The sequence below is a fragment of the Eumetopias jubatus genome, unplaced genomic scaffold (genome assembly GCF_037043125.1).
Source record: "Eumetopias jubatus isolate StellerSeaLion01/CBP00866 unplaced genomic scaffold, mEumJub1_p1.0 scaffold_11, whole genome shotgun sequence".
NCBI classification, from domain to species: Eukaryota; Metazoa; Chordata; class Mammalia; order Carnivora; family Otariidae; genus Eumetopias; species Eumetopias jubatus.
In genome coordinates this window covers 18,408,931-18,432,084 of record NW_028274817.1, presented here as the reverse complement: position 1 = coordinate 18,432,084, position 23,154 = coordinate 18,408,931, and the positions used below count along the sequence as shown (strand labels likewise).

The 23,154-nt window shown below is 48.2% G+C and overlaps 1 protein-coding gene across 2 annotated transcripts; it reads left to right on the top strand.

Annotated features, from left to right (window-relative positions):
* The first annotated feature begins 410 nt into the window (after positions 1 to 410).
* On the top strand, positions 411 to 21,512 carry ARHGAP36 (Rho GTPase activating protein 36). Of its 2 annotated transcripts, XM_028096349.2 has the most exons (12): positions 411 to 511; positions 13,345 to 13,503; positions 14,716 to 14,781; positions 15,303 to 15,538; positions 15,794 to 15,986; positions 16,200 to 16,255; positions 16,494 to 16,644; positions 17,085 to 17,233; positions 17,448 to 17,624; positions 17,861 to 17,958; positions 18,095 to 18,201; positions 20,280 to 21,512. In XM_028096349.2, exons 2-12 carry the CDS (start codon positions 13,389 to 13,391, stop codon positions 20,435 to 20,437), a joined length of 1,506 nt encoding a protein of 501 aa, XP_027952150.1. In that variant the 5' UTR covers positions 411 to 511; positions 13,345 to 13,388; the 3' UTR covers positions 20,438 to 21,512. The 2 variants fall into 2 exon arrangements, with proteins under 2 accessions (XP_027952150.1, XP_027952147.1); XM_028096346.2 differs by lacking the exon at positions 411 to 511 and having other exon boundaries at positions 13,251 to 13,503.
* The last annotated feature ends 1,642 nt before the right edge of the window (positions 21,513 to 23,154 follow it).

Below are 23,154 nucleotides of genomic sequence, written 5' to 3'. Positions count from 1 at the left end.
TTGAGTTGGGTCCAGGCGGGGTCCAGGCGGGATCCAGTCGCAACCCAGGAAAACTGGAAGGTCGGGGGAATCTGCCGGCGTGTGGCGAGCATGAAGGCTCGGCGGGGACCCTGCTTCCTCGTATAATCGACCCCCCGGGAGGCTCCTCCTCCTGCACTCTCCCCCAAACCCTTACACCGCCTTGACCTTTGCCCCACAGGGGGTGCTTTTTCCTCCTTTCCCTGAGAGAGTGGGACTGTTTAAGGGTGGAGGGCTTTATTGGTTTCAAGAAGTAAGGAGTTTAGATCTGCAGAGAAGCTTTTTGCGAAACCTGTCCTAACCTAGCTTGAAGACTTTTCTTAATGGAGAACTCACTATTTTGCAAAGCAAATAATTTTCTGCATAAAAATCACTGACCCCGCGCTGGACACATAGTAGGGCGTCATAAATGTTCCTCCCTCCCGCTTATGTCACCAAATCTGGTAGAGCTATCTGCAGCCCGCGACAGTCTGTGACAGCTCTTGGGCAACCGGTGAGTTTTTTTGTGTGTTTTGTTTTCTTAGCGCACAAGCCCTCCAGAGAACAGCGGCCAGGGCGGGGGAGCCACCGGCGGCAGGGGGCGGTAGAGTCGCCAAAGGCGGGGCGAAGTAGCCCCCGCAGGAAACTCTGAGGTACAGGCTACAGGATACAGGGGTCACTCCAGAAGGCTCCCGCGGCCAGATCACCATCTGGCTCTCGTCGCCTGCTTTCATCCTTTCTGTTGAGATGGACAGCGGGTGGAAGAGAGGTGGAAGAAGAGGACATCTGCCCCCTGCGGCGCATTTTGTAAAGCTCGGTGCCAGAGGCTTCCGAGAGTCCTTGGGAGTTCGAATTCCGACTCTGCAGGCTTAGCCGACTAGCTTAGCAAGTCACTGACTTAGGTCGGCGGGGTGGTCGTGAAGTTGGAAGGAGGAAACACATGCAAAGTGCTTATCCCAGTTAAGATCTGGAAGACCTCCGTTCCTTTCCAGTCCCTCCTCCTCTCCCCAACCCTAATCAAAGATAAAGATTTGAAAGTTTGGGGCACCGGGGAATCAGAGGGAGGGATATATGGCCACCAGATGATGCCCCCAAGCCAGGCCAGAAAGGCAGAGGACAGACAGGGGTTCAGTTAGCATTCAATTACTTAAGCGATGTTCTGTGTTTAAGGGAAATGCTTGCACCAGTGATTTTAGTGATGCCACTTGATAGTCACAAGACATTCCAGGTCACAGCCCCAGTCCTTGGGGCTGCGGCGAGGCCCTTCTGTCCATCACCTCCACTCCTCACAGGTACTTCCTATTTTATTTCTCCCTGTGTTCTTCTCCTCCTTTCCAAGTTGCCACGTTAATCTTTTTAAAAAGTTTGTCGTGAACACTCATTGGGTGCCAGGGACATCTCTTACCTTATGTCTTGCGGGTACCTAGCACAGTGCCAGACGCAGCACTGTGGCAGTATACATGCGGCAAAGACATGTCCTGGGTAAAATCTTTTGGAAACGCTGAGACTTGAGGGCACCAAAGGAGTTATCATAAGGAATCCGGAGAGAGGACTCCAGTAGTGGCACCCCAGGCACTGTGGGGATGAAGAGGACGAAGGCTTTGGGGGAGGGGGCTATTCCTTTCCTCCTCAACGCTGTCCATCTCTCAGGCTGCCTGGAAGGGCGTTGTTCCACTGCGGCTGAGGCTTCTGCAGTCAATTAAGAAGAAAGCCTCTTTCCTGGAGGGCAGAGGCCCTGGCCAGCTAGAGGGTGACTCACAGTCTCAGAGCTGAGCAGCAGGGGTGGTGCTAAAGTGGCAATGAATCAGTCCAAGATGGCATGGGGAGATTACCTGAGTGATGATGAGCATGGGGATGAAGCAGAGGCCTGAGCCCCTGGGGGCTGGTGCTAAGTGATAGAGTCTCTATATACAGATGCATAGAATTGGCTCCTAACCCACCTCCCCACTTCCACTCCAGCCGTGTCCCCAAGGAGAGCCCTGACAGCCTTCTTAGAGGAGGAAGTGAAGTGGAAAGCACCCTTCTTGGGGGGGGGGTGTTTGGGATACCTGAGTTCCAATCCTGACTCTGCTACTTGCTATGTGACCCTGGGAAAGCTCTTTTCCCTCCTGTGGCCAACACCAGAAGGAAGTTCAGGGGGCAAGGGGCTCTGTGCCAGGCCATGTGCTAAGTACTTTACTGATGCTATTTCACACGCTCTTCCCCATGGTGCTATAGGGTGAGCATTTACTCCCCTATTTTGCAGTTGAGAAAACAGACTGAGTGATCTTCAGTGATCTACCTTTTCACTAATATATTGTGCAGTTTTTATGTATTTATGTTACCAAGGCAATCACTGTAACCCAAGCCAACAACCTGTCGCTCTTCTGCCTAAATTGGCTCCGCGTGCACTCGGGTTCAAATCATGACTCCCAACGGTCCCCAATGCTGACTTGTGTTGCTTTCCTGACAAGGCAGTTGGCTACCTGAATGGGTTTCTCTTTTCATCTTCTGTGACACCCACCCACTCCCCACTAAAATCTTTCCCTGGTATATCAATCTAAGATCCCACATTAGAAAGCAAGCATCACCAGAAAGATGCTCCCCAATATCAGGCCCATATCACAAAAGTGGGAGAAGTGGCTCAGGATGCTGCAGTGAGGAAGGGGAGCAGAGCTGCCAGGGCCAGAAGGAGGGGCTACAGAAAAATCCAACAGGGGAGAGACAGAGAGAAAGGGGGGGAGAGGGAGAGAGAGAGAGAGAGAGATGCCAGGGACAATTTGGACCAGCCTCAAACTGCAGCTCCCTCCCTTTCCCCCCTCTCCTGATCTGGTGCTCTAGAATGTATAAAGGGGCAGCATCCAACCCATTTTCAGCAGGAAGAGGGAGAGATCCTCTTCTTCAATGGAAAGGAAAACTGCCTTGAGCATTCAAATTACATTCCTGTGTTGGGTAAGATTTATTGAATTACTGTGGGGGGAGGGGTGGGAGGGAGGAGGAGGAGAAGAGGGCATCTTCCTGGTCCTGATGATGGTGAGGTGGTACTTCAAGTGTAAAGAGCGCCACCCATTCTGCTGCTGGAGCCAAAAGCTCTCTCCCTTTGCTAGGGAATAAGAGAGGCTTGCCACCGGGCTTCTGGATCTCACTTCCAGTCCAGGTCCCTGAGAGCCACCTCCCTGAGCCTTTGGGGGGTCAGTCCATGTCTCCCTGGGCTGCCCCAGTATCTGTGTACACCTGGAGTCAGCATCTGCCCACTTTCCTCCCCCCTCCCTCTCATTCCTTCTCTCCTTTGCCCAGGCTCTGCTTCCCGCTCCTTCCCTCTTGCCAGGGTCACCCATAGTCTCTGGCATTCTTGACTGTCCTCTTTCTTTTTCCATTCCTGTCCCTCTGCATCAACAACACCCTCCCTTTGTCCATTTACTTTGTCCAGGAGAGGATAAAATCCAGTTGGGAGGGGGTGTAATTGCATATTTGAAATTCTCCCCACTTGAGAGCTTGCGTTTATAACCCCGTATTACCCTTGTTGCATCAGATGAGAATATTTAGTACTTGTGCATAATATATTTTTGCTTGGCTGAACAGTGATTTGTACATATCAGTGCTGGGCTGCAGATTGGAAGGGCAGCAGTTTTTGGAAGAGGTATTAGAAGGTAAGATGGTTTGGGCAGGTGTGAGTGCCTTCTGATTTCACAAGGTGCCAAGAAGGTACAAAAAGAAAGATGAAGACTATAGTTTTGTTTGTGTGTTGCGGGGACCGGGGGGGCGGGGCGGGTTACTGAGACCATTCTCATCCAGGTGGGTAGAGGACTTTGTGAAGTTAGCTTCTGTTTGCTCTTGCCCTGGACTTTGAACAAAATGACCTTTTTGTCTCTGAGTTTGCAAGAGCAGAGGCCCTGGACAAGATGGGAAACAAGGAACTAGAAGCATGAGGCAAGGAGGGGAGGGGGTTATTTCTGGTTCCGTCCCTGAGTGCAAAGGGCCAACAAGAGATGTTCCCTGCCCTCCAGTGCCATACAAATAAGGGCAGAGGGAAAGCAATGAAAGGTAGCAAAAAGTGCGCTGAGCTTCGGTCCAGGAGTTCTGGGTCTTCCTCTTGACTCTGCCACTGATTATCTCTGTGCCCTTTGGTAAGTTTCTTAGCCATCTAAACCTCCACTTCTGCCTTTCCTTCGCCTGTAATGTGAGATTGTGTAGCATGGCCAGAGGAGGGGAAATTTGGAGCACTCAGAGGAAGGGACCCTTGGGTTGAATCTTGAAGGAGAGATCAGCTTTGACTAAAGGGAGCGAAGATTGTGGGGTACAGCGAGAAACAGTGGGAGTAGCCCAGGGAATTTAGCAAACAGGTATGCGTAAGGCACTCAGCTGGCTGCTGCGTGGAAAATTGCTATGAATCAGCCCCTGCCCCACCGCGGAAGGCTTTACAGAGAGTGGGGGAATCTGAGCGGCAGAGCTAAGTGCTCGCTGAGCCTGCAGCTCGTCCCAGGACGGGCCGTGGCCGAGCCGCACGACTGACCAGCGGGTCACGCAGCCACTTATTCCCTGGCCGGACCAGAAGAGTCGCCAAGAGGTAGTGCAGGGGCAGGGCTCCAGGGACCTGAGTGCAGCTCACTGAGGGGCTAGAGTGGGAGGTGAGGGTCCCGGAGGGAGGACCCGACGTGAGGGAGGGAGAGGAAGCCCGCGAGTGCTGCTCAAGTTCCAGGGTTTCGCGTTCAATGTTCAAACCTCGAGCTCTCGAGCAAGATTTTAATTTTTCGCATTCTCGGCAGGGAGTGGGAGCTGAGAGGGGTCTTTGCGCGCCGCGGGGCTTTGTTTAACTTTGCAGCTTCCGCGCTCTCTGGAGCCACACCGGGGCGGGACGCGCGTGGCGCACCCCAGCCAGAAGGCCGCGCTCTGCTGCAGGGTGGCAGCCGGAGGCCCAGGGCTAGCCTCCGAGGCAGAGGGCGCAAAGTCCGCGCCCGGCGGGTTCTTGTCCCTGTCCCCCTCCCCCTCCCTCCCTCCCTCAGCCGTCACCTAGCCGGGGGGGGGGGGGGGTAAGGGGGGGAGGGGAAGAGGGTCAAGGGCAGACAGTAGAGCTGCAGCGGCAGGAGGGAGAGACCGGGAGACCCGCTTAAACCCCTCCACTCTCTGGCGCCCTTAGGCCTGCGGAGGGGCGAGGGGCGCCCTTTCTTCCCAGCTGTGGATAGTGGCAGTGTGGCCCCGTGTCCTGGAGTTGGGGAAGTCCTGTGGAAGTACCAAGGACTCCGTAGACTTGAGAGCTGTGTTTCTGCCGTGCTCTTAGACAGACAGGATGATAAATTACCCCAGTTGTGTTTCGGCTTGGAGATGCTCACCGACTTTCCCAAGGCCACTCAGCAGCTTGGGAACTAGGCAGGCCTCCTGATTCCTGGTCTAGGGTTTTTTTCACTGCATCATAGCCGAGACGGTGGTCTAATTTTGAAGAGGGGATAGATAGGTAGTTAGACAGACCTGATATTTTTAAAAATATGGTTATTTTAATGTAGTTTTAAAATACCATTCTTAGCATGACAACTACCGGGGAAAACATCTCCCACAGCCCCAATTCTCTATGACATCCACTTAGACAGGATTTTGAGAAAGAAAACTGGCAGCAAATTGGATGCTTGTTGGGGGAAGATACAATCAAAGGAGAAGAGAAGCAGGTGGGGGTGGGGAAACAAAGATGGGGAAGAGGTAGCTCTCAGCATAGATTCTGAGAACAACTTTATTCTAGAGGTTTCCTTTCTAGGGGTCTGTCCAGACAGTTTGGGGGAGTATCTCCATTGGTCTTTTCTGTCTTATGCCCACTCTGTAGAAGCCCCAGCTGTGGTCTGCAGGTACAAATGCTTGATGGCAGGGTCTTATTTCTCTCCTTCTCTCTGTTGTAGCGAATACATTCTGTGTGTGTGTGTGTGTGTGTGTGTGTGTGTGTGTCTAAAAATACATATGTGAAAGAGCTTGAGAGTGTGTGTGTGCATGGATGTCAATGAGAATGAATGCTTGTGTTTGAAAGGGAGTGTGTCTTAAAGAGGGGGGCTTGGGGTGACAGGGATGTTGAGAAGATGGGAAAAATAAATCAAAGGTTACTGAAAACCTACAGCTGAGTAAGGGTCTTCCTAGTGCTAGTGGACCTGAGGAAATAGTCAATTCTTAATATTCCTTAAAGGAAAAAAGGAGAGGAAATGTATTTAAATTAGTGCAGGGAAGAATGATATTAGACCCATGGGCCTTTCTTGACAGGCCTTAAGGCTCTTGACATTTATGTGACCTCCAACTAGGCTGTAAGATCCCAAGGGCAGAAACTGGGGCTTTCCACTTCAGATGGCTCCCCACTTTCCTCCCCCATCCCTAGCATAGATGGCTTGCACAGTGTGCTGTGGAAGACAAAGGTGGAGACTAAATCCCTTTTGTGGGCCAGTTCATTTTTGTCTACATTTCACAGCCTAGACTAACCCCTGTCCCCCCTCCACACACAGTTAGTTGTCTTGCATCTCTGATTACTGAAAGACACAGTGAAGAAAGAGTTGAACTCATCCCCTCTGAAAGTGTGCTTCCTGCTGACTGGGGCTGAGTACCCATTTTTGCCTTCAAAGGATGGGAGAAAGGCACTTTCCAGGGGGGACACTGTCTGCCTCATTCCAGATAGTGGCACTTCTGCTCAGATTTCACTTTCAGATATTATGGGGGGCAATTCCTCACCTTGGTACAGCACTGTGTCCTTTGGAGGATTATTTCATTCTGCCCTGTCTTTTATTTAATCTTTACCACAGTCACACCTAATAGGTATCACGATTCTTATTTTGTAAGGTGATGGAACTTGAGGCTCAGAAGCATGAGATAATTTGCTACAGGTCACTTGGTTGGTGAGTGTGTGATCTTACATGTGGCGAGGCTGGGATTTGAACCCAAGTTCCAGTCCATATCTCAGGACTTTTCCAGGATGACACCCTGTCAGCTTGGGGGTAGGCCAGGGTGAGGGATGTGGTGGGAGGAACACACAGGGCTTTTGGTGCCTTTTTCTTCTATCTACTCCTCTCCTCTATCTTTCATAATAGTCTTTCTGAGCCAGTTCTTTCTCTCATCATCATCATCATCATCTTCTTCACTTATAGCCAACAATCAGTCGATCAATTGACCTATCTTATCTACCTCTATTCCCATTTCCCAAGAATAGTGTGTATAAATAAGACCTCAGAAATCCAGCTGCCTTCTTAGGAAAGAATGCAGTCACAGTTCAGACTGTCCCAGTTCCGGGCAGCAGGTGAACAACCAAGAAATACCATGATTTGGTGGGAAAGGCAAGGCCTGGCCTTAGGGTAGGTAGGGACAGCTGGTTCCCAGATCAGATTCCTCCATGGCCTTTTTTGTGCAACTTCAGGTAAGTCACAACCTCTCCCGAGCCCTAGGTTGTTGTTATCTGTAAAATGGGGAAACATAATACCCCACCTCCCTCTTTCCCAGGGGTTGTTGTGAGAATAAAATAGCATGATTCATTTATCCATGAATCACGAATAGCTGTTTCTGTTATAATTATTAGACCTTTATGTTCTCTCAAAACCCTCAAAGTTTATAATCCTATGATTCACCTAAGGAACACTTATTGCACACCTACTGTGTGCTAAGGCCCAGAGATAACGGGCATATTAAAAGCTTTTGAGAAAATGAGAAGCACGAGACAAGACATTCAAAAGGTTACCTCCTGTTGATGGAACATCTTATTTTTTACTTTTTTGGCCACGACATACTAGAAGCAGCAACCAAAAGGGGAAAACAGATAAAGGGTGACACGACTTGTGATGCCAGCACTAGTGAGAATATCTATAGCTCCTTGTATTTGGTGTCACATCACCTTGTTTACACTATCCTTTGGGATGTCTGTAGCATAAACATTGCCTTTCACCATTCTGGGCTCCAGTAGTTTCTGTAGTTAATAACATTTCAAAAAGGGCATCCCACATTCTATAGAATGATGACTGTACTTATTTCACAGAGAGATTGTAATACATGGGTCTGCCTTCAGATGGGACTTCCTCTGGCTTATGGAATCAAACTTTGATTATGTGTCCATTCTTTTGATTTTGGTAGTTAACCATGCGTTATTTGGCAGCTATTAAGAGTGAAGGTGGATGGGGCAGTGGGAAGAGCCTTAGAACTGAGAAGAACTGGGTTCTGGTCTAGATTTTGCTGTCAAATTGCTGTGTGGCTTTGGGCAAACTCCTGTCCTTCTCTGAGCCTCAGTTTTCTGAACTGTGGAATGGAGGCTATGGACTAGGTGATGGCTAAGGTCCCTTCTCTCTCTGATCCATTCTGATATACTAAGCAGTTCCTGAAACATTCTTTTTTTTTTTTTCTGAAGCCAGAAGCTGTCCCTCCTCCCCATCCTTTCTCAATATATTTTAACAATACTACCCCCAGTTTATGAGTTTCGGCTACGGCGTGATGGGCTGACTTCACGTATTGAAGAACTCTGTCCCCAAATTTAATTATCTTGGGGCACCATCACTGCATAGGATAAAATGAGCCATTTTGTTCATCATGACTGCAGCCTTTGCTGAAATGGAGGTTACAGGATAACAACTTAAAGGCTAACTCACTAATGCTCAGGGATGGATGAGGTATTGTGCCAGCAGACCGAACTGGTGCCCAGATGTTTTCATCTAGAAACCTGTATCTCTTTCCCATGTTGTGATATATTACTGGGGATGTCTTTATCCATTGTCACTGCCTGTAGACATTTGAATAACCTGGACGCAATGCCTGTCTCATCCACTATCGATTCCTCAAACTCTGAGGAGCAATCAGAGGCTTAGAGCAAAATTCTGATGGTGCCATAAAGTGCCAAGTTTATAAGGATTCAAATGATGGCATCAGTGCAGTCCCCACTTTTATTCTCATAGCTGTTTACTAGTGGGCACTGCTCAATTCCAAACTATTTGATGGGGGCAATGGAGTAAATTAGTCCTCCAAAATGTGAGGGCTGTGGATTTATGCCTCGCTGAAAGCATTTCTGTCCTAACAATGTCAAAGCAGGTGACCTTTCTGACGTTAATTTGTTTCTCCATCTGTGCCATGTGTTTCGGGAGGACGTGAGGAACAAGCTTGATGCCACTTATGTGTGTTTCCCTTTTTGATATTGCCAGAGACTTGCTCTGGGTGTCCCTCTGCTCTTTGTTCAAACTCTCTCTTTTGGCATCTGCTAATATCCTAGCCCTTTGACTGATCTAAATACAATTACGCTTTCTTTCACCAGTGACAATGTAAAATTGGATATTTGAAAGAAAAATAAATTTTGAGACATATAAGCATTTTACTAACCTGAATAATAGCATTTGAAAAGTGGACCTATACGGTTAGTTTTCCTAAGTTTTGTAAGATGGTGTTTTTTTTAAGACTTGCCCCCGATGCCATTGGAGATTGAAGAAGAAAGATCTATTTCCAACAGTCTCCCAAGATCTCTTTACCTGTTTTAATTTAATTCAAATTTAGTAAAAGAGCTTGAACAGAGTAAGATGTTGTATGCATTGATGCAAATTCTAATTTTATGTAATTACTTTTGAAACCTGATATTTTCTGGTAAACTCAGGCCCTTTGCAAAGAAACTTCAAGATTAACGTGTTTATTAAAAACCAATGCTAAATAGCACACATACTTTATTCATTTAATTCTCACACAACTGCTGAAATGGGTATTGTATCATTTCCCCATTTTATAGAGGAAGTCACTGAGGCTCAGAGAATTCAACTGATTTTCTTAAGGTCACACAGCTAAGAGATTGTAAAGCTCTGCTTTGCACTTAGTTCTACTTAGCTCTAACTCCAGGGGCCACCACAGGTATTTGTCTAAGGATATTGTTTTCATGAATGTCTTGAATTCAAGACTGAAAACTGAGAGGCCCTGCTTTCCGCTTCCTTCTCCTGTATTTTTTGATGTCATGGTCACTTCAGGCCAACCCCATAGCATGCTGAAGGGGGAAGGGGAAGACACTTTGGCGCCAGAGAGATCTCTTGGCACCTTGTTCCCTGTGAGGAGCTTGGAAAACCAGGCCTAAGGACAAGTATTCAGCTCTCAAGAACCTGCTACTGTGCCTCTCTCTCTTGGTGGTGTTGAAGCCTGCTTACTTGTCCCCACTCCCCACCATTTCCATCTGCTTCCTGTCTGGGCACACTGGCCTCCCTAACTCTGCTTCTGTCTTGTATTCTCCTGGTGCCTTGAGAGACTTGAAGTCAAGCAAGACAGTGTCAATTTTACTGGCACAACTGCAGCATATGATTGCTCTTAAGTTTAGCCCTCTATCTTTGAGCAGGAGGCAATGACAAACGGTTTATTCTAAGGCCTTTGATTTCCTTCGTAATTGTAAGCATCGAGGCTGACTCATCTCTCAAAGGCTTTTCTCTCTCTCTCTCTCTTTTGGCTGGTGTTGTTTTGAGGTTTTCTTGTTTGTTCTTACCTTATTTTGGGGGGAGAGAGGGATCGATTTTCATCTTGATTTTTGGGTTAAAGAACCAGCCTACTCTTTGGATGACCAGATCTGGGAAGCCTTGGAAGAAGTAGCTGCAGCTGCAAAGCAGGTACAAAAATGTCTGAATCGGGGCAAGGGGGAAAGGGGGAAGGGGGGGGGCGAAGGGGGGAAAGGGGAAAAAAAGAGAGAAAGGGAGGAAAGAGGGAGTAATATCAGAAAAATTCAGCCAGAGCTAGGCTGTATATGTCAGGATGAGACCTTGGGCTAATAGGTTTTGGACCTGCTATTGTGAATGGGGGCTTGCTAGAGACTTACTCTGGGACTGAGGTGGGTGCTGTGCATATATCTTTGGTTAAAATGATCATTTTTGTGGATGCAGTTTGGTGGTTGGGCTTGGGCATTCACCTTGGGTCCAGGGGATGGTGCTTTGCAGTTGAAATAGCTTTAAAAAAATCCATGCTAAGGATTTTCCTCCTAGCTCAGTTCCGAAGCCATAGAAAGACTCCTCGTCTTTTCTCATACTGCACTTCAGTTATCTGGCAGGAATTTATTATTGACATGCATGACTTTTGGCCATTAAGGAAAGTGGGCAAAAGTGAATTTTGGAAACAGAAGAGGGGTGGGATTTTTGTGGGTCTGTGCGTTTGTTTGTGTGTTTCCTTTGGACAGAGCTCATTTATTAGATTATTGAATGATAAACTCCTACCTACTTTTCCTCTGTTAAAGCCACATTACCTGATCTTTGGAATTTAAGCCCCCCCCAACTCGATTATAATATATAGAATATTACCATAAAACTCCAATGGCAAACGGGGGCTCAGAAAAAAAATGGCATATGACCACTTCCCTTCTTGTCAAAAGGTTTAGTTTCCCCAAATTATCTTCTCTGTCAAGAACCAGCATCCACTCACTCACCCAAACCATAACCTTTGGAGCTGTCCTAAATTTTTCCTTTTTATTCCAATTCCCCTAAGTTCCATCAATTCTACCCATAAAATCCATCCCCTGCCCTAGCTCCAGTGACACTGGCTTGTATCAACATCTCTTTGCCTCTTGGCTGATCTACCTACTTCAGACTCTCTCCCCAAACCAGGCTTTTCACTGCTCCCTGTGCTTTTTCCAACCGCAGCTCTGACTGTCACTTCCCACTGAAAACCCTGCAGTAGTTCCCTACTGCCTTCAGGAGAAGGGTCCAGCTCCATAACATGGCTTTCAGGGCCATTCCTGAGCTCATCCCTGCCTATGCAGATTTGTCTCCTTCCATTCCCTTTAGACAGCTTTAAGAATATAACAACCTCTCTCCCATCTCTCTGCCTTTGCACAAGCTGCTCTCTTTCTGGACTCCCCCCCCCCCACCCCACCGCTGTCTCCAGGCAGACTTAGAGTTTCCTCCTTTCTGCTCTCACAGTACTTTGATTATATCTTGGCCATTGACTTATCACAAGGTTTCGTAAATTGTTGCCACCCTGTATGTCTCCTTCACTGCACTGTTAGATCCTTTATGAAAAGAGTAGTATTATCTTGCTCATATTTGCATCTTTAGTGCCTGGCACAAAGTGAGTAGTTCATATAGATTTTTAAAAAATGAATGAATGAAAGAATAAATGAGTAACAGAGGCCAGGATGTGCGGAAAAGAATGCTGTATGGGGTCCAGGGAGATCCCCACTGAGGGATCCTATGTAGCCCAGGAGCAGTTTGAGATAGTGGGTACCATGGAGAAGGGACATATAAAACAGGTTTGCCAATACACTAAGACAAACTTCACTCTGATCATCCAATCCTGTAGTAGGGAGTCTCACTAGAAATGGCCTCGAAATGATGTTTGTTTGTTTTGGTACAAACTGATGTTTTGTTCATGAAAAAAGAATCATATAATCAAGTTGCACGATTTTTGGTAAATAGAGAAAGGCAAAAGGCAAACAAAATCCTACCACTTAATACAGATGCTGTTCGTATGGGGGTGCATTTTTTCAGTCTTTTACTTTTATGCATGTTTTTCTTTACATGGTTATAATCATAATTAATACAATTCTATATTTTCTATTTGCTGTTTAAAAGCTCTTTGTAAACATCACTTTAATGATTACATAATTTTCCAGACTGTGGTCATTCCATAATTTATATAACTAGCCTTGTTGCTGGGCTACCTTTTTCCCCTTACATGTTTTCCTGTTATGGCTCATGTACATATGGTTTTTCCTGTCCAAAGGAAAATTTCATTAGGATAGATTCCTAGAAGGGAATTACTGGGTCAAAGGGCCTGGGGATGATATTTGGCTCCATACTTAGGTGTTGAGTTTGCTTTCTGGAAGAGTTGTACAAATTTTCAGTGCTCCTAACCTAGATGGATGTGTCCAAATTTCATCCAACCTGGACAGCATAGAGTAGTATCATTAAAAAATAAAAATGAACTCCATCACTGTTCTAATTAATTGATGGACAATATTACCTTATTCTTGTCTCAGTGTACATTTTAAAATTGTGAATAAGGTTGGTTGATTTTCTTTTTAATCTTTTTTTCCTTCTTTTTTTTTCCCTTTTCTTTCTTTTTTGTTTTGTTTTCTGTCTTTTTTTTTTTTTTTTTTTTCCTAATTGGGTTTTCTCTTTTCGATTGTCGGTTCAGGGCTGATTTTTTTTAAGTTGGTTTTTTTTTTAATTTCTTTTTAAATAAGCAACCAGAGGCAGCTCTCCTTGAGGGTGAAGCCGCCTCCCAGTTTTCCCTCCCCCTTTGCCACCCTCCCCACCCCCCCCAAAGCTCCTTCCACCAGGTCCAGTGACAATTGGATGATGCAGCCTTGATAATCATCCGATTCCAGAATGGGTGGCTGCATTCCTTTTCTGAAGGCAGCAAGGACACTGTGCCCCAGAATCATGCCCCCTTTGCTGTTTTTGTCCGCCTTCATTTTTTTAGTGAACGTCCTGGGAGGAGCCCCAGGACACAATCCGGACCGCAGGATGAAGATGATATCAATACACAGCCTGTCGGAGCTGGAGCGTCTGAAGCTGCAAGAGACTGCTTACCACGAACTCGTGGCCAGACATTTCCTCTCTGAATTCAAACCTGACAGAGGTGAGCCGCCCGGAGCGTGGCGTCCCCGTCTTCCGGCGAGCGGACCCCCGGGCGGGAAAGGCCGAATCTGGGGTCCAGGAGGGTGGGAGGGGCTCCCGCTCCGGTCCCCGGGCGTCCCGACAACTGAGGAAGCGGGAGTTGAAGGGTGTTTGAATTGTGGGAGAGGTCAAGATTAGTTGAGTTGGGTCGAAGACTGGGGGGCTTGAGGGGCGGTTAGACAGGCGGGCGGATGGCAGGGACAGACAGGTGGACAGAGGGCAGGTGAAGAGACTGACGCACCAGGTGCGGTGCGCGAACGAGTCAGAGCGAGGCGGAGGCTCAGAGGGACACTCTGAGGAGGGATTGGAACGCACAGAGACGGCGCGCTCGAGAGACGGCGAGTCCAGGGAGATAGCGAGACAGTGGGAGAGACACGCGCCAATCCGGGCTCCGAGCGGGAGGGCTGTGCGGGCGCGGGAGCGTCGGCTGGAGGTGCGCTGCGAGAGCTGCCCACCTCAGCGCGCTGCGGGTGAGCGAGCGGGACAAAGCCCTGGATGGGGTCCGAGCGTGTGGGGAGGGCCGAGGGTGCTAGCGGACTCGGAGGCCCAGGGGAGGCGGGAGGGGGCGCGCGGGCCGAGGGGCGCCTCTGCGGCAGTGAAAAGTGCGGGGGGCGGCGGGCTCGCCAGGCGAGTGCAGCGGCAGCGGCAACTGCAGCGGCCTGAGGGCTTCATGCGAGGGTCGAGGAGACCCCGCTGCGGGGGTCTGAGCGTCGGGACGGCGCAAATCGCCGCTTTGCGGCTGCGGCGAGGGGAGCCGACGGCAGCCGGGCCGCGAACGCGCCCGCAGGAACTTGGAGACCCCTACTTGCCGCCGCGCCGCAGGCGGAGCCCCTCCCCTAGCCTGTTGCACTGTTCCGGCGCCACAGAGCCCTCAACTGAGGCTTGAAGCCTTGTGTGGAGCTACTGCCGTGCGTGACACGGTGTGCGGTGCGCACGCGGCGCCTCCAATCGTCTGATCTGGTTAAATTCTTTGAGACTCAGGTGTGGTGGGTAGGCTTGGGTCCCGTTGTCAAACGGGGAAACTGAGGCTGGGAGAAAGCACAACACTTTCAGGGTGCTGGACCCAGCTGTTTGCCACCCCCCTCCCTGCGGATCAATGCATTGCAATGTTTTCGACATTTATTAAATCCTTTTTGTGTGAGCGTGCGTGTCTTTTCTTTTTCTCTTCCCATAGCTCTACCTATTGACCGTCCAAACACCTTTGAGAAGTGGTTTCTGATTCTGAGAGGACAGCAGAGGGGTGAGGGGCTCTCTTATTTTCTTAGGAACTAAATGGGATGCTGCCCACCCCCCAACCTCCCATACTGTGTCCCTGGCTACTGGAGACTGGGCGGGGCCCACTGCTTCTGGGGGCACTACTCCCCCACCCAGCCCTGTAGGGGATGATTTCAGGAAATGGCGCACTAGCTGCAGGCACGGGTCGGTCCCAGCTGATCTGCCTAAGCCTTCCCGGTACACGCACCCCAGAGGGATCGCCCAGAAGAAATTATCCTCATTGCTTCGAGGCTGTCGCCCCCCTGTCAGGACTTAAGGCAGGGACCTTTAGCTCCGTCGGGGTAGTTTGAGTGGAGCTGAGTCCTTCCGCCAAACCACTGCAGGGTCTTTTTGGCTCACTCCTCAGGGAGGGAGGCTGCGGGTCTGGAGGGGTGGGGTTGGCTGCGGACGGTTGCTGAGGGGAATGCCACAGCCCCTGCAGTTCCTCCTGATTTAAGGGCTGCGGAGCGTTGACGTTTCTCATTCTTTCTCTCCCTGGCTCCCCAGTCGTATCACTCAAGACTTTTGGCATTCGTCTGGAAGAGGTGCTGGTGAATGAGCTTACCCGCCGCAAGCATCTTGAACTAACAGCCGCGATGCAGATTGAAGAATCCACCGGTCAGGCTGCGGGCCGTCGTCGGGGAAACGTGGTGCAAAGGATGTTTGGCCGTATCAGGCGCTTTTTCAGTCGCAGGCGGGATGAGCCCTCCTTGCCCCGGGAGTTTACTCGCCGTGGGCGTCGAGTGAGTTAAACAACCCTCCAGGTTTCAGGCAGTGGCCCTAACTGAGACATCCAGGGATGCGGGGGAGGGGGGGAGGGTCAAGACCCGTGTCCTCAGAGGAAGGGGGAGGTGAACAGAACACGTTGGAGGCCTGTAATTGGCTTGCCACGAAGAGACTGTCTCCTGTTACGAATGTGACGCAATCCTCAGGAAGGTCTGAAGAGACCTTCCTGCGCCCCTGCCCCCATTTTTAAGATAGTCTGGGTTTCTCCACAGGGTGCAGTATCTGTGGACAGCCTGGCCGAACTGGAGGACGGGGCCCTGCTGCTGCAGACCCTGCAACTTTCCAAGATTTCCTTTCCAATTGGCCAGCGACTTCTGGGATCCAAAAGGAAAATGAGCCTCAATCCGATTGCTAAACAAATCCCCCAGGTTGTTGAGGCTTGCTGCAGCTTCATTGAAAAACATGGTAAGGGGACCTGAAAATGATGGTTAAATCAAAGTAGGAGGCAATTAAAGGGAAAGAATGGTGTTCTAGAAATGGGGAGAGAAAAGAGGTCACGGGTTTGAGGATGGGAACATTCCCCTGCCACCAGCTGGGGTTGGAATTCAGCTGGGGAGGGGGAAATGCGGTGGGGAAGGGGACCAGAGAGGCTTAGCATCCCTTGGTCTTTTCTTTCAGGCTTAAGCACTGTGGGGATTTTCACCCTGGAATACTCGGAGGAGAGAGTGCGTGAGGTAAATTGGTTATGTTTATACTTATGTTCCTTGAGTGAGGAAAAGCAGGTGTGTGTGTGGGGGGGTCTTCCCCACAGTCCTGAGGGGAGTTTCATGCCTGGTGTGTGTGGGGGGAATCAAGGTCTTTCTAACTCCTCAGGCACACCATATTGCCAGCTACTTCCACTGAAGCATAAGACAGGAGGTGGCCTGTGGTGGGCAGGGCAGAGGGTCCATGTATTCTCTCCCTTTTTCCTAGCTCCGTGAAGAATTTGATCAAGGTCTGGATGTCGTGCTGGATGACACTCAGAACGTGCATGATGTGGCTGCACTCCTCAAGGAGTTTTTCCGTGACATGAAGGACTCTCTGCTGCCAGATGATCTGTATATGTCCTTCCTTCTGACAGCAAGTGAGTCTTCTGCTCTCTCTTCTCAGGCAAAGAAAGGAAGTAATATGGGGGTGTGAGGGTCTCGGGACAGAGCTCTGGCTGCAGGACCCCAAGGAACTAAAACAGAATAAACACCAGAATCCAGAATGCTTTCCTTGCATCTTTTCATATTCCATTATAAGTCTATTGTTTGGAAATTTCTCTAGAGCTTCTTGAAGCTGTGTGTGCCCTCTCAGGGCAAAGAAGAACCTAGGTTCTATAGAAGGGGTCTGATTTTGATGGGAGCACTTTCTTGCTTTTAGGGTTCCTGAGCTCAAATGCTTTGGGAATGAGCAAAGACAAAATGCCTGGGTACTTTCTCCATAGCCTTCCTCAGTTTTCAAGCATCATCACCTCTCTCTTGGTATCAGGCTGCTGCCAAGGCTAGCCCCCTGAGCCAGCCCCTGTTTTCCTTCTTCTAGCTCTGAAGCCGCAGGATCAGCTTTCTGCCCTGCAACTGCTGGTTTACCTGATGCCACCCTGCCATAGTGACACCCTGGAGCGTCTGCTGAAGGCCCTGCATAAAATCACTGAGAACTGCGAGGACTCCATTGGCATTGATGGACAATTGGTAAAACAAACAAACAAACAAACAAAACAAAACAAAACAAAACAAAACTCTGGAAAAGGGTAATGAGAGTAGTAGGGGACATGTGTGGGAGTATATGAGAGAGAGACAGAAACACACAGTAGGAGAGGGAAACAAGAACAAAAAGAGACACATTTATTTGTGTCATTTCCATCACCACCTCAGAGTCGATCACTTTCTGCTTTCCTTTTCATAGATTTCAGGCAACCGTATGACTTCCACCAATTTGGCTCTGGTGTTTGGATCTGCTCTCCTGAAGAAGGGGAGATTTGCCAAGAGGGAGTCCAGGAAGACAAGACTGGGGATTGACCACTATGTTGCTTCTGTCAATGTGGTCCGTGCCATGATTGATAACTGGGATATCCTCTTCCAGGTAAATGGAACCTCTGGACAAACTTACTTCACAGCTTTCTCTCTCCTATTAACAAGGCAAGGGAGAGACGTACATGCATCCCTGAGGGTAGCCAAAGCAGGCAGCCACCAAATCTCCCAGAAATTCCTCCTGCATTAGCTGGTCATGGTGCCTTCAGTTCTGGGTACCTGATAGAGATGAGTCTAAATTTAAAAATGTCATGCAATAAAGGCTAACATTGCTCATTTTACCCTCAGGTGCCTCCCCATATTCAGAAGCAGGTTGCTAAGCGTGTGTGGAAATCCAGTCCTGAAGCCCTGGATTTTATCAGACGCAGGAATTTGAGGAAGATCCAGTGAGTGTTTTCTTGGTTTGTTTAAGCTTAGCCCGAAGCAGCATTGCCTGTGGGGGCTTCTAATCCCAGACTACCATCATGTTAGACAACCTAAGTATAAAAACTGACTTGCTTTTTCAAATTCATTCCAATCCAGGAGTGCACGCATAAAGATGGAAGAGGATGCTTTACTTTCTGATCCAGTGGAAAATTCTGCTGAAGCCCGGGCTGCTGTCCTTGCTCAGAGCAAGCCCTTTGATGAAGGTCAGTTCCCTGCTGGAGATCAGGCCCTTGGTGAAGGTCAGGCCCTTGGTGAAGGTCAGTCCCTTGGTTAAGGTCAGGCCCTTCCTGAAGGCCAGGTCCTTGCTGAAGATGAGCCCCTTGAGGAAGATGAATCCTCTAAGGAAGATGTGTCAGTCCATGAAGAGCCAGTATTTGAGTATCTCAATCAAGGAGTAGTCCTTGGGGAAGTTCAAGGTGTCGAGATCCCAAATGACCTTGAGATTCAAAGCCCACATCTCAAAGGCATCCCAGAGCTTGATGAAGATGATGATGACGATGATGATGACGACAATGATGACAATGATGATGATGACAATGATGACGATGATGATGATACCCTGAATTTTGATGATTTTCCTCCTCTTGAAGATATTCTAGACCCTGATGATGAAGTTCCTGAACTCATTGAAATCCCAGACTTTGAAGAAATACCATATTTTGATATGGTCCCAGACCCTGAAGGAACCCCAGATGTGCAAGAAATCCCAAATCTTGGAGAAAACCCAAACCCCGACCTTGAAGAAGGACCAGATTTTGAAGACAACCAAAATCTTGACCTCGCAGAAATTCCCTATCTCCATGCAATCCCCAACAATGAGGAAGCCCCAGACACCGAAGAAATCCCAGACCATGCAGATGCTTCAGGTAATGATGAAAACCCAGATTCTGAAGAAGGTCCCAGTCTTGAAGAGGTCCCAGCTTTTGGTGAAATCCCAAATGATGAATCCTCAAATGCTGAAGAAAGTCCAGGCCACGAAGAAACCCCAGAGATCAATGGGATTTCAGATTCTGATGAAGACCTTGATTTTGAAGAAGTCCCAGCTCTTCATGTGGTGCCAAGCCCTGAAGAAGCCCCTGGGAGTCATGAAATCCTAAATCATGAAGAATCCCCAAAGGTTAATGGACTCTCAGACTCTGAAGAAGATCCCCACCTTGAAGAGGTGCCAACTCTTGATGGAGTTCCAAATGATGAAGAAATCTCAGATACTGAAGAAATTCCAGATCAGGAAGAAACTCCAGAAGTGAATGGAATTGCAGGCTCTAAAGAAGACTCCAACCCTGAAGAGGTCCCAGCTCTCCATGTGGTAACAAGCCCTGAAGATGTGTCCGATTTTGATGAAATGCAAGACGAGGAAGAATCCTCAGATGTGAGTGGAGTCCCAAACAGTGAAGGAGCCTCAGATGCTGAAGAAATCCCAGGACACGAAGAAGCTTCTGATGTCAGTGGAATCCAAGACTCTAAAGAAAACCTCAATCTTGAAAAAGACTCAGTTCTTAATGTGGTTCCAGAGCCTGAGGATGCTCAAGTTCACAAGGAAATTCCCAGTTCTCAGAAAGACCGAGCCAACACTTTTGAAGAGGACGAAGGTAGCAATTTGGCTCCAGAGCCTGAAGAAACCTCCATTCTCAGCATAATTCCAGACCCTCAGCCAGACCTGGCTGCCAGTCTTGAAGAAATCATCAATGTGGAAGCTGTCCCAATACCTAACAATCTTGACTCCAAAGAAGTTTGGAGTCCAAAGGCAATCCATAAAGAAGATGGATATGTTATGTTTCCTGTAGATACGACACTCCTTAAAAACAAGTCTCGGCCTGGCCAAGTAATGAACCACAAGTCCTCCCCAGAGTCATTGATGACCAACACCTGCTTTCTTCCCTCCATGAAGTGTTGTAAACTTCCGGCTCCAGCTTTGTTACTCATTTGCCTCGTGAAATTAGGCTGCTTGTAGGGTGGTGGTGGTTGTTAGGAGGCTGCCCTCTTCCCCGCCTTCCTGGTGGTATTGTCCATTTGCTCTGAGCACGGGGTATCTGTCTCACTCTTTCTGTTCTCTAACTCAGTCCTACCCCCAAAACCTTCCACAGTGGGCCTAGATTTAGAGATCTATGTCCTACTGTTAGGCTGCGGTTTTCTTAACATGTCAAATGGGGATACTCATTCTTATTCTAACTTCTTACCTTGTATTGTATTTGAAGGGCAAAATTAGGTCCTAGTCCCTTGGGTGCTGTGCAAAGTATGAAGTCTAGAAACATAAGGAATTAACATTGTTACTATTTTCCAGGTTCCTCTGAGGAGCCAGCTGTGCCTCCCGGCACTGCCCGTTCCCATGACGGTGAGGAAGGAGCGGGTAACCCCCCCATTCCAGAGCAAGACCGCCCATTGCTCCGTGTGCCCCGGGAGAAGGAGGCCAAAACTGGCATCGGCTACTTCTTTCCTTAGATGTTTTTTCCTTCTATAAGGTGCCGGACGGGGGAAAAGGGTGGGGGTAGACCTGGGATGTCACAGGAAACATTGAGGAGAATGTTGAAGGTAAAGATCTGAGGGTAAGAAGGATTTCCACCTGATGCTCGGGTCAGGCTGAGAATTCCAAACTCACTGCCAGCCCCTTCACTGGGGATGTTTGGTCCCTTTAGCTAGTAAAAGCAGAGATGTTTCTGTGTCATGCCCAGGCTCCCTGGTGCTACCTTGCCTTTCTCTTTTACCCCTGATCTTGGCTTTCCCACACTGCAGCCCTTCCTTAAATTGATGTGACATTTGTGGTAAATAACTTGTCCCAGAGAAGCTCACAAATCTCGAGGTGCTTTCCCTCCCCCCAAAAGGGAATTGCATGTTTTTCCTGACTTTCCTTCCCTCCTCCCGAGAGCTCAATTGGAAAGGCCCTCAAGAGGCATGTTAGGACGTTAGGTCAGCCTACTGACAGCTGACAAATAATTAATGCTAAACCATGTCACACCAACTCATAGCCGTGTCCCCGCAGCAACTCCACCACCTCAGGATTCCCCCCCAAAATTATTTAGACCAATGGCTCACCCAACAGCCACTCTCAAAATTCTGTGCAGTTTGGCTCAGGTCACGCTAACAGGGAAACCTCAAATGTAAGCCTAACTAGCCTTCTGGGATCAAAAGTTAGAGGAAAAATTTGATTTTATTACCTAGATCTGTTTTACAGACAGCTGGAGTTCACATCCTGTTGTCAGCAAAACAGCTAGTTAGGTAGAAACACACAGTTCCAAGTAGCTAAAGTCACCTGATTACAAATGTTCTTAACTATCGTCTCTGTAGTTCCTCTATGCAGGACGGTACAAATTTGCGGGACATGCTCTGGTAACACACAGATATGGGTTATGTATGACATCCAAAATTATAGCTGATATTGATGGGTAACAACTGCTAAGGTCCATAGAATGAAGAATGTATTGTATTGAGGGATAGAAATTGATCACACAATGGATAACAACCGCAGAGCTCGAAGATTTGTGATTGTTAAAACTTCTCTGGCATTTAATCATTAATAAACATCTGTATTGTGACAGCAGCATATTCATGGCTTACTCTGTGTGTGTGTGTGTGTGTGTGTGTATGTGTTTAATTTGAAAATTGTGTTGGTGAGTTGGGAAGCTCTGATTGGAGCTGAAGGGGAAAGAGAGGTAGGGAAGAGGAATAAAGGAGAGAGGGTCACATGGAATAATGGGAGGGAGAGGAATGGAATAAAGCAGAGGGGGAGATGTGGAATAAAGGGGAGGGGTGATGGGAATAACTGGGTGAGATGACATGGAATAAAGGGGAGGGGGTAATGAATAAAGGGGAAGGATGATGTGGAATAAAAGAGTGGAGGTGATAGGGACAAAAGGGGAGGGGTGATGATGGGGAATAAAGAGGAGGTGATGGGGTATGAAGGAGAAGGGTGATGTGGGATAAAAGGATGGAGGTGATGGGGACAAAGGGAAGTTATGGGGGATAAAAACAGGGGTGATGCAGAATAAAGAGGTGGTGATGGAGAATAAAGGGGGGTGGGTGACATGGAATAAAGGGGAGAAGGGTATGAGATAAGAGGGTGATGGGGAGTAAAAAGGAGTAAAATGGAAGATGGGAAGAGCTGTGGTTGAATAAAGAGAATGGAAGAGTTAAAGTAGAATGCATGAGATAAAAGGGAGGGGTGATGGGGTATAAAGGGGAAGGGTGTTGTGGGATAAAGGGGTGGATGTGATGAGGACAAAAGGGGTGATGGGGAATAAAAGGCAGGGGTGATGGGGAATAAAAGGCAGGGGTGATGGGGAATAAAGAGGCAGTGATGGGAAATAAAGGGGAGGGGTGGGTGACATGGAATAAAGGGGAGAGAGGATATGGGATAAAAAGGAGGGGGGATATGGGATAAAAGGGAGGGGTGATGGGAAACAGGAGGAGGTGATGCGGTATGAAGGGGAAAGGTGTGTGAGATAAAGGGATGGAAGTGATGGGAACAAAAGGGGATTTATGGGGAATAGAAAGCAGGGGTGATGGGGAATAAAGAGGCAGAGGTAATGGGCAGGTGACATGGAATAAAGGGGAGGGACGTAGGATAAAATGGAGGGGTGATGGGGAATAAAGGGGATGGAGGGATGACATGGAACAAAGGGGAGGAGGGATATGGGATAAAGAGGAAGGGGCAGTAAAAAGGAGTAAAATGGAAGACAGGGGAAGAACTGTAGTTGAAGAGTTAAAGTAGAATAAATGGTTAAGGAGGGATGAAGGAGAAGTAGGGGAAAGAATAAAGCTTAAAAGGAAGGCCTCTAAAGGGGGAAAGGAGGGGAATAAAGGGAAGGACAGCTAGATGTTCCCAACTGAGAAATTCCCCTTGGACCAGTGAAAAATGAAAACCTGAAAACATCTAGAAATCTATGATTTTTAGGGGTAAGAGAAGAACATGTAGCAGTTTGATTGATGGGAACTTCAACCTTTCTTGAAAACTTAAGACTTCATGACATGCTTGGAAATTTCCCATATCAGGGACAGGGCCCCAGAAAGTGAAATGTGTATTACTTATTTTTGCACACTTTGCTTTAGGATATATCCTTGCATAGAGTTTTATAGAGAGCAGAAATGTAATACTGGCTCCCTCCCATAATAATTATAATCATTATTATGATGATAGTTGACACATACTGAGTTCTTCCAAA

Bases quoted from the DNA above. Each gene is read 5' to 3' on its own strand.
- ARHGAP36 (XM_028096346.2), top strand. From the start codon at position 13,251: ATGGGTGGCTGCATTCCTTTTCTGAAGGCAGCAAGGACACTGTGCCCC. The intron at 17,234-17,447 runs GTAAAACAAACA...TCCTTTTCATAG, and splicing joins TTGGCATTGATGGACAATTG to ATTTCAGGCAACCGTATGAC. The intron at 17,959-18,094 runs GTGAGTGTTTTC...ATTCCAATCCAG, and splicing joins AGGAATTTGAGGAAGATCCA to GAGTGCACGCATAAAGATGG.